This window comes from Vipera ursinii, assembly GCF_947247035.1.
Source record: "Vipera ursinii genome assembly, chromosome: 1".
In the NCBI taxonomy this organism is placed as follows: domain Eukaryota; kingdom Metazoa; phylum Chordata; class Lepidosauria; order Squamata; family Viperidae; genus Vipera; species Vipera ursinii.
Window position 1 is genome coordinate 172,718,404 of NC_139512.1, and position 10,637 is coordinate 172,729,040.

Genomic DNA, 10,637 nt, shown 5'->3' on the forward strand with positions numbered 1-10,637 from the left:
CTTCAGGAGCCAATTGTCTACAAATAACAAGAAGCAGGAGGAAGAGGAGGTAGCAACGGAGCTTTTCAACCTTTTCACCCATTGTACCACTTTTAAGGATATGGCAACATCCGAGTACCACCAGTCGCCTAGCAAGGTGTCAAAGACTTGATGACCAAAATAAAAAGGGAAAAAAGTGATGAAGTACAGGTAGTCCTCGACTTACAACAGTTCGCTTAGTGACTGTTTGAAGTTACAATGGCACTGAAAAAAGTGCCCCCCAAGCCACAGCCGAGCAAGACACCTGCCTGCCCGCCCAGTGGCGCTCTTCCTCCTGTCCGAGGTTTTCATTGCTGTGAGCATTTCTGTTGAGGATTGGCAGTGGGGCTGGGGTGGGGGTTTGGTTTTTATTCCTCCCCCCCATGTGCTGGGTGGTAGCAGCAGGTTTTGGTTACTTCACATGACCCTGAGACACTGTGACTGTCATAAATATGAATCAGTTGCCAAGCATCTGAATGTAAATCACAAGGCTCTGGAGATGCTGCAACAATTCCAGCTGATCGGTGCTTCTTCTGGGCTCAGCAGAAGTGCCAGGATCACCGCCAAGCTCCAGCTGGAGCCTGTCGCTGATCCTGGCGCTTTCGCTGAGCCCTGACAGCCCTGCAGCTCCAGCCGTCTCTCACACTGGCTTGTGCGGTGCTGCTACCGGTTCAGCTCATTCCCCTCCCCTGCTACCACTTTTCTAGAATGGCTGCGTACCACCTGCCAGGTGCCAATGTACCACAGGTGGTACCCATACCACTGGTTGAAAAGCCCTGGACTAGAATGCTATCGTAGCAGGAGTCTACAAATTTGGACATAGTTTACTAGCTTAGTTCCGCAGTTTTCCTATCTGCCTACTTTCCTTTACAGTTTCCAAACAAAGCTTAGTGGCTATTATTTACTTATTAAATCTGTGGCTATATACACACATAATACATTTAGGGACAAAAAAAAGAGTAGCTGCTGGAGAAGCTACGGTATATGAACCTTAATTATTTATAAACAAGTACCTTGCAATCTGTTTCTTGCACCGTTTTTCCCAAAATGTTTATACAGGTAGTCCTCAATTTACAACAGTTCACTTAGTGACTCTTTGAAATTACAAAGGCACTGAAAAAAAGTGACATGACCATTTTTCAGACTTATGACTGTTGCAGCATCCCCACAGTCACGTGATTTACATTTGGATGCTTGACAACTGACTCACCTTTATGACTGTTGCAGTGTCTCTGTGTTCTGTGATCACCTTTTACAATCTTCTGAGAAGCAAAGCCATTGGGGAAACCAGATTCACTTAAAAAACATGTTACTAATTTAACAACTGCAGTGATTCACTTAACAAATGTGCGCAGAAAAGTTGTAAACTGGGGCAAAACTCACTTAACAAATTTCTCACTTAACAACATAAATGTTGGGCTCAATTATGGTCGTAAGTTGAGGACTACCTGTATATCTCAAATTTCTATTTACTATCACAATCACTATTCCTGTGAAACCTCAGTAGGAAGTGGAATTTTGATATGTGATCCAGAGCACAGAAACCACATCACTTTTAAGTGGATTTAAAGATTTCTTCATAGAAGCTATCAGTAAAACAAAAAGACTTGGCATATACACACAAAAAGCCAAATATAATTCAGTGCAGTATAAGAGGGAAATTAAGATAGGTATAAAGTCAACATATATTCTACACATTTATTGTAATAAAATTGTTAACTATTGACTCTAAAATCCAGTACATTCTAACTTTCTTGGCATTGATTATATCTCTTATAGCTAGACATTTTAAAGTTTCTCACCTAATGTTCAGGCACACTAACAACTTTTTCTTTGTTCAAAAGCTGTTCTGCAAATATTTTTATAGAATAACACACACACTCTATAATCCTGTCCCGCCTTAGCAACTTTCCCAGCTGGCTTCTGACAAGCAAAATCAATGGGGGACACCGGATTTAATTAATGACTGTGTGATTTATTTAACAACCATAGCAAAAATGTTGTAAAATCAAGTGCAACTCACTTAACAACCACCTCACTCAGCAACAGGACTTCCAATCCCAATTGTGGTTCTAAGTCAAATTACCTCTATTTCTTAAAATTTAAAAATTAAGCTATTAGTTAGGTTCTAACGTCACTGAGAACTATACAGTCTTTGAATTTATCATGACTATGGCTATTACTAATATGAAGAAATTCTCACAATAGAGAATGTTGAACATTCCTATGAGGAAGGAACTGTAGAGTTCTTGCAATATTGATTTCCTCTTCTCATTTCTCTTCTTGGTAACAGAATAGGCTGCCCAGACACAGAACATGATTTTTCTTTCATTAATTCTAGTTTTAAAATTATCTAGCAATTCTAACTGTTAGAAAAGCATATTACTACTCTTAACAGTTTGAAAGTTCATAGGTGGCTCCACTAGCTATTTAATGTTCATGGCAACCTAGGAATAAAGAAGGATAAGTTTCTTAGTTTATGACAAGCTCTGCGAACACTAGGAAGCTACAGATTTTTCCTTCTGCTTCCAAGAATCTTCCAAGACCAACATAAACTAAGATAGTGGTCTTTATCTTCTCTCCAAATCTTTAAGCATACTGAAGAAACAAGAAGGCCTGCTTTTCCTTCTCAGTATTGTGGGAAACACCTCACTCACTTCAAATTTCTCTATAATGTAAAGGTAAAGGTTCCACCGCACATGCGTGCTAGTCGTTTCCAACTCTAGGGGCCAGTGCTCATCTCCGTTTCAAAGCTGAAGAGCCAGTGCTTGTCCGAGGACGTCTCCGTGGTCATGTGGCCGGCATGACTAGATGCCAAAGGCACACAGAACGCTGTTACCTTCCCACCGTAGTGGTCCCTATTTTTCTACTTGCATTTTTGCGTGCTTTCGAACTGCTAGGTTGGCAGAAGCTGGGACAGGTAACAGGCGCTCACTCTGCTACGCGGTACTTGGGATTTGACCCGCCAAACTGACGATCTTCTGATCGACAAGCTCAGCATCCTAACCCACTGAGCCACCGCATCCCTCTCTATAATGTAGGCAAATGTAATTATTTTTAATCTGATCACAGAAAAAATGTTTATTTCTCATACCATATTTCATATATCAAAATGTTCCCCAAACTGCTTGTCTATAGGGCCCCACCTGCAACTTACTTTAACAGAACTATATGCAAGGTTCAGAAAAACTGTAGTCTTATAAAATGAAGTGGAAACTGAAGCCTAAGCACATACATAGCGGTTAGCCTGTTCTAAGACAGGAGACCAAACTGTTGTTGTATGCTTCAGTGGGGAGTTGTTCTAGACCTTACTCTCCTGATGTGATAGGACTGCATGTACTCTTTTCCTTATTAAGTAGTTTGAATCATCTGAAAAAGGTGCAATAACAAGCTTTTTATTACAGTATATTATGCACTGATACAACAGAAGTTAAAGCAAGATCAATTTGGAAAAAAAAATCCTTGAGATATATACTTACCTTCCCAATTCCTTGGGTTCAACTTCATAGAAATGGTGAAAGTTATCTGCCTTTATTTGTGTCTGAGAAGATATAAGCAACAAGCCCGGGATGCTTTTGTTCTCTGATTTCCTCCTAGACATACTTAATGCATGGGGTATCTCCAAGGTCGGTACTGATTTTCACCTGTTCAAAGAAAGATGTATTTAAATAAAAGTATCCCATAGTCCTAATACATTTCCATTCTGCCATTAGTTTTTATTTAATTAGTTAAAACTCCTGTTGACTCACTTGAAATAAACTCTTGCCTTTTAACAGTTTTTCTGATCTGGGAAGACACCCTTTTAGTATAAAAATTCCAACAGATTTATACTGTTGGAATTTTTATACTAAAAGGGTGTCTTCCCAGATCTGAAAAACTGTTAAAAGGCAAGAGTTTATTTCAAGTGAGTCAATAGTTTTTAACTAATTAACTATTCTTAAGCAAACAAAGTGGCTATAGAACCAAGGCAAACTGACCCAGAATGTGATGTGATAAAAAAGAAATTTTTTTCTGTTATTTTTGCAATTATTTCATGAATGAATTTATGACACTTGGCATTCACAAGATTGACAGCTTTTTTCTAAACAGAAATATCTTCTTTGTCTCAAGCAGAAATTATATGAGTTTTAGCATCAACGAGCAGTTCTCTCACCAAATCCTGCAAATCTGCTACAGAAGAAAAAGTTTTATCTTTAAAAAGACTGCCAGACAAAAAGAGCAAAACGTTTTGTGCCAAGGTTGGAATCTCTTCAATCACTGAGAAAAAGGAAAACATCTCCAAGAAGCTGGGAAAAAGGCCAAAAAAAAGAGCCAGAAAAAGCAAAGGGATTTTAGCTGCAGGCAACAGGTCATCCTTAGGAATAGGAAACTAGTCGAGCTAGAAATATTGCATAAGGTTACCTTTTTATTTTAACAGGGTGTGTGTGTGTTTAAACGTGATTTACTGTCTCTGGTTATTACTGTTTCTACAAGCTCAATTCCCAAATGTTTTATTCAAATTTACATCAAAGTTGCTTTTATATTGGTAGCAGATCTATCACTGTGTGATCTCACCCAATGTGCACCTTCTACTGGTTTGCATGATTATTTTTCATACTGTCTTTTTAACAATTCTATATTTTAACTCCTTTGGATTTGTTACATTCCATTTTCTCCCCTGCCTTTTTAAAATAGACTAAATTTTGTTCTATTGGTCTCTTGTCAAATTGGTCAATCTTCTCACACAGGTAAAGGGGCTGATTTCCCTAGTAACACCCCTAAGTGCTACAGGGCCAGAAAGGGGCACCACAGTATTTATTTCTATTTTATCATTTTTCCTCATTTACCATCTCAATAAGTCACAAGAGCTATTAAAGTCCTTTTCACTCATACACATCAGAGTGAGGGGGAAGTGTGTCATGTGAAGTCACACTCCTGAAGGCTAGGTGGAGGCAGTAGTTAGGTCCAGACCAAGGTAGGGGGCGGAGCTAGAGTATGTAATTCCAGAGGCCCATGGGAGCTGGGATGTAAGACTTCCAATGCTTTATCCTTCATGCTCAAGGACATCAAATTTACAAGACCATTAAACTATAATGAACTTTTCCACATGTTTTCCACAGATATTTCAAAAAAATTAACCGTTAAGAAAAGTCACCGAAACAGTCATATAGCATGTTAAAATGTGTGCTTTTCTAGTTAAATATAACAAATATATAAATATAAACAAATCATATAAATCATCGCTCAAATCATTTGTGATATCAGGACATTTTACTTTCAGACCTAAATTTCTAGAAAAATCCTAATGTGGAGAGGAAGGGTGTTTTTACTCAATACATTGCGCATCTTGTAGTTTCAAGCAGTCTGAAATTATTAGTGTGAAAATTTTATTGCAACAAGAATTATTATATATATAAAATGTTCTTGCCAAAGAAGTCTATTATGGCTTCCATAGGAAAGTGTTGCTTCAGTAACCTCTCATTCTTTTTAAGCATGGATGGGACCAAAAGATGTGTATCATTTTTCTCCACACACACACACACACACACACACACACACACACACAAAAATCATTGCTGAAAGAATTCTGAGGAGGTATAATCACCAAGATAGTCAGGTCTTCCAATTAGCTCTACTAGTTATTAGCAATACTATATTACATTAATTCATAATTCACAAACAGTAGACAATATGAGTGACTTCAAATTATTTAAAATTAAATAATCCTAACAGACTAGGAAGAGTTTAAAATGGATCTCTCAAATTATTGTTGTGAGCTATTCTAATTTAAGAATAAATGATTGTCTGCTCTCTTACAAAGCACTTCTGTACACATTGCATATTTTCTATCATTACAGATAATCATAGTCTTATAGCAAAACTGAGGCACATTTTACACAGAGCAGCCTTCTAAATTTGCTGCTTGTGCATTCTATCAAGATAATAACTAGGCCTAGATAGGTGGCAGCATTCAGCCAAATTTTATTGATCTTAAAAAAACCACAGTCAGGGTCTGTGCAGTAGCTATGTGGAAGACTATCAGATAAGTCCAGGTCTGTTGGCTAGACTGGGAATTTTTTTTTTTAAAAAAAAGCTTCAACAGCAATGAAAAACCACTTCCACTACCAAGTGGCAAACCACTTCCTTACTGTTACTATCAAGAAAAATATATGGACATATCCATGAACTCACCAGAAATCAAACTTGACTTATAGGAAAGGTTACCTTAGCTATAAGTTTAGCATGACAAGAAACTCACCATAAAGACTTCCAAATTAAAGCATTGACGTTTTTTTAAACCTTGTACCTTATTATAATTTATGATTCATACTTTATGACATAGGCTCAGTTGCATTCTCAGATATACATCTTAGATGAAAAATAATCATTTAGGAATCTCAAGATTCAAAGGAGTAATAAAATAGAGCTATTCTTAGGACGTAGATTTTAAAAAGTCAATTGTATAGAATCAAAATATAATCTACAAACTAACAGCTAGTTTTAAAGAAACATGTTGAACAGAGATTTAGTGTTTATGTCCATTTTACATGTATACCTTAAATGACTTGCATTTTTTATGCAGTAAAGCATCTTTTGAAAATCACATACTTTGATCAAGATACCGCTTTCTCTTAATGTCAGACAACTGAAAATAGTTTGAGGTCATTCAGAGGTAAATGCTACCTAAATGTCTCAGAATTCTATTTAATTAGTTCTTTCCAAAGGTGAGCCCTAAAACTATCTTAGCCCAAATTTAATTTTTACAGACAACTAATTTTCTGGCTGATCCAGAACGTATTAAGTCAGAATCAAGCTCAACTAACTTCAAAAGGCAATGTTCTCCAGTTAGCTTGCTTCGAATGACACAGATTCTTAAGAGTTCAAATTTGGTGAATTTACAAATATTTCCCCATATCCCGAAGTATTATCTACAAACTAATCTTTCCACAATCAAAAAAAAAGTGAAATTGTGGTTGGAATACATAAAACATCCGTTGCTTCCCAGTGACATGCATAGAAACATATTACATTTAACAAAATGTCAAAGTGAACATTTCAACTCATTAAATGTTTGAGAACTAGGAATTCATTTTTTAAAATAGTTGAAGGATAGCATGGAAGCTACACTGTTTGATTTTCATTGTAAAAGTTCACATATGCTTTGAGCTTTGTTGTTAGGACATGAGATCATTTATTCAAGGTTAAAGATATAACATTAGCATGAACCAGAGCCAAGAAACAGCGAAAATAAATCCGAAATTTCCTTTTACAAAGTACACATTCTGTATATGCGTAGTTTTAAAAACAAATGGAAGCATCATAAATATCTATTTAAAAGGCAACAGTTTCCCTAAAAGTGTGCAACGAACTTTCTTGGTGAGCAAGTCAATGCTGCTTCAACTGTTGAGAGGCCCTTAACAAGGATCCCCTTAATACTTGCTACTTTTTCCCACCTTCTATCATTTGCCCTCCTCTCCTTCTAGTGAAAAACGTAGGCTTATCTTTTTCTTGTAATAACAGGAAAAGAACTGACAATGAAGGAATGCTGGTTCAACAGGTGCTCCCAAACAAAAGCCCTGAAAGAGGTGCCTCAAAGTGTGGTGGCTACCTGGAGATTTTTCTAATTCAGACAAGGCTGAGCTTCTCAGTATAAATCACACAGAGCACGGAAACATAAAAATGCCTTGAATAAAATTATAAAATCCCTAAGACTACATATGCTGGGGAGAATCTCTTTGTCCAGGCTCGCTGAAATGCTATTCCAGACTAATCCAGTTATTTATTTTATTGTCCAAACTATATAAACTATCTTTAAATTAACACTATTTACCAATTCTTAAAAGTAACTCTATAAGCGAATTTAGAATGATGGGAAGAAAGGTTTCACGACAGTCATGTGGAGACTGAGCTAACTGGACAGTGCCAAAGAGAAGAAGGGGAAGACAAGAAGTCAAATGTTAATCGGGCTACAATATTAAATCACCTCCGGCCACTGTTGCCCGCTGATCTTGACGACTGCAAGAGACGGGACAGAACAACTCCAAGGTTGTGTTGCAACACGTGCAAGCAAAACTCCGGAGAGTTTAGAGAAATGGAAAAAAAAAGAAAAGAAACGCCAATCGGCACTTTCCATAAGTCAGAAGAACTACCAAAACCAACGACGCCCTAAAAAGAACTTGCCCTGTCTTGGGGCTCCCAGAGCAGAAGCGTCTGCTTCCAACCCCCACGACCTTAAGTCACTTATTTCTGGACGAGTGACACAACAATACACACCATTTTTTATTATTCATCGAGGTCGCTCGCGTCCTCCCAGAATGAACTTGGAGAGAAATAAATCATTTTGTGGGCGTGAGACCCAGGACACGCCAGACCCTTTGAGACAAGGTTGAAGTGGACCCCCCGACCCCCCCCCCCCCACCCCCGAAGTCACGACCCGCTCTTACAAATACGAAATGAAAGAGGAAAATAAAAACCTCTCCAAGAACCCAGGCAGAAAATACACCGTACCGCGCCCAAGCCAGCATTCAGGGCTTGTCTTCGCTTGCAAATCCGGCCAGCTTGCCGTCTCCGCTTGCTTCCAAAGCCCCGGCTTGTCCCTCCGGAGGAGCGCCAGCAGCCGCGCGCCAACCCGCATCCGCGAGACAGCCTCCAACTTGGACCTCTCCCGCAGGTCCGCTTTCTCGGCGGCGGCGGCGGCGGCCTTAAGCTCGCTCGTGCCCGTAACCAGGCTCGCTCTCGTCACCTCCACGGTTGGCGTTTGAAAAGCGCAAAGCCGGTTTCTGGGGGGCCGATCCAGCGCGAGCTGATGGTCCCACCTCCGGGTCGCTCCCGAACCAATGAAAATCGGACTGTCCGACTCAGCCGGCTCCCCCTCCCGGTTGGTTGTTCTCAGGTCGTGGTTTTGTTTTTTTTTCCTTTGAGTGGCAAGAGCGCGTGCAATCAGTTGCCCGAACGCCGCGAATGGGCGGGCCGGAAACCAGGGGCGGGCCGAAGCGGGAGGTAGGCAATGGTCTTCTCGAAGACGGTTAGGCTTGAAAAGGCGAGGTCGCTGAGGTAATTAGGTGGCTTCGTCGTTCGGATTCAAATGGAAGTCGGTTTCTCTTTTTTTTTCGTGCTCAGCGGCACGCCTGTCATCCTCCGGCTCAGACGCACCTTTCAAATTGAGAGTGAAGTTCAGGGGCAGAGTCCAGTAAGGAAAGGCATGTCCTGAGAGAAAATAAAAATGACACGCTTGACTACTGTAAATAAAAAAAGCTGTAGCATAAGGCAATTCTTGCCGTCCATAAATCACTGTTAACGGCTATTATCCTCGCGCCGTCCGCTGCGGAGAAGGCATCACCTGGCAGGAAAAAGTGCTTGTGAAAGGCCCCGAATGTCAAATTAAAGTAAAGGGTAATGAAGGAGGCGAAATGGGGAGTTGAATATAAGGAACCCTACGACTTCTCGCCGCCATTTCACTTACTATCTTTTTGAGGCCGATGAAGGGGATGTTCCTGAAGAAGCCCTTTGGAGGAGGCTACGTGAATGAATAGATAAGAAGACCCAAGTCAGAAAATTACAAGGTGACCAATAGAAAGAACAGACATTGTCCCTTGACATTTCTAGAAAATTCCATGGGACTGAATTACCCATTCTGGAAAAGCATTGCTATCTGAGTAACTTTTTTTTTAAAAAAAATAAGTTTAAAGTAACCAATTGTGAGTAACCAATTTAAAAATAATTGATCTCCTTTGAAGAAATGAGGTGGAAAAGTAAGTCTGCAGCTAAAGGAAACCTGCATGTTAAGACGGATGTGGCTGTGGTCTCGTGTATGACGCACTCTCTAAACCATCCACCTCTCAGCCATTTTATTAGTTTTTCTACATGCACCCTGTAATCCAGGTTCACGAAAGGGCTTCCACAAGTTCTACAGTTGTTAAGAGATTTGACATAGGGGGTTGAGTCCTGTGGTGTACAGATATACCTTGCGAAAAGCATACAGACAAAATTCTCCATTCTTGCTAATCAAACAGGGTGATGATATACTGTATTTTGAAAGATGAAAAATACTCCAGTAGAACACCAAGTTAGCGGGCACCATCTCTGAAAATCAAGTACCTCTAAAAAAAAGGACTTGTTTTAAAATTGAAAGATATCTGTACCTGTGTCCTTACATTTTTTCCAAAGTTTGTAGAGGCTACCTTAATTTTCAGTGGTCCAGTTTTGCTACTAAACTAAAGAACATTCAGTTATCCAAATACGACTTGCAACCTTGCAACTTGCAAGATTCAAGGTGCTGGTGATGACCTATAAAGCCCTAAATGGCATGGGCCCGGATTATCTAAGGGAGCACCTGCTGCCAGCATCAATTTCCCATTGTCCTGTGCGCTCCCACAGGGAGGGCCTCCTCAAGGTATCACCGGTCAAGGATTGCCGACGAACGATCCCCAGGGGGAGGGCGTTCTCTGTGGGCGTGCCTGCCCTATGGAATCAACTGCCAACGGAACTCCGGACTGCCCCTGACCTTCGTTCATTTCGCCGGGACCTAAAAACCTGGCTCTTTGAGCTATCTGGTCTGGACTGAGGGGTTTAATGTTTTTAAATTGTTATTTTAACTTTTGCAGCTAGGCTTAATTTAATTTTAATTTTATATTGGATTG

General features: G+C 39.8%; 1 protein-coding gene across 1 annotated transcript in view; it reads right to left on the reverse strand.

The window, feature by feature from the left end:
* STK17B (serine/threonine kinase 17b) overlaps window positions 1-8,740 on the reverse strand; it is a 31,586-nt gene extending 22,846 nt beyond the window's left edge. The window contains exons 1-2 of the mRNA XM_083366582.1: window positions 8,506-8,740; window positions 3,498-3,662 (exon numbers count right to left, since the gene is read on the reverse strand). Of these exons, the coding sequence (XP_083222708.1) occupies window positions 3,498-3,619 (122 nt within the window). The 5' untranslated portion in view covers window positions 3,620-3,662; window positions 8,506-8,740. The remainder of the gene's footprint in view (window positions 1-3,497; window positions 3,663-8,505) is intronic.
* Between the last annotated feature and the right edge of the window lie 1,897 nt (window positions 8,741-10,637).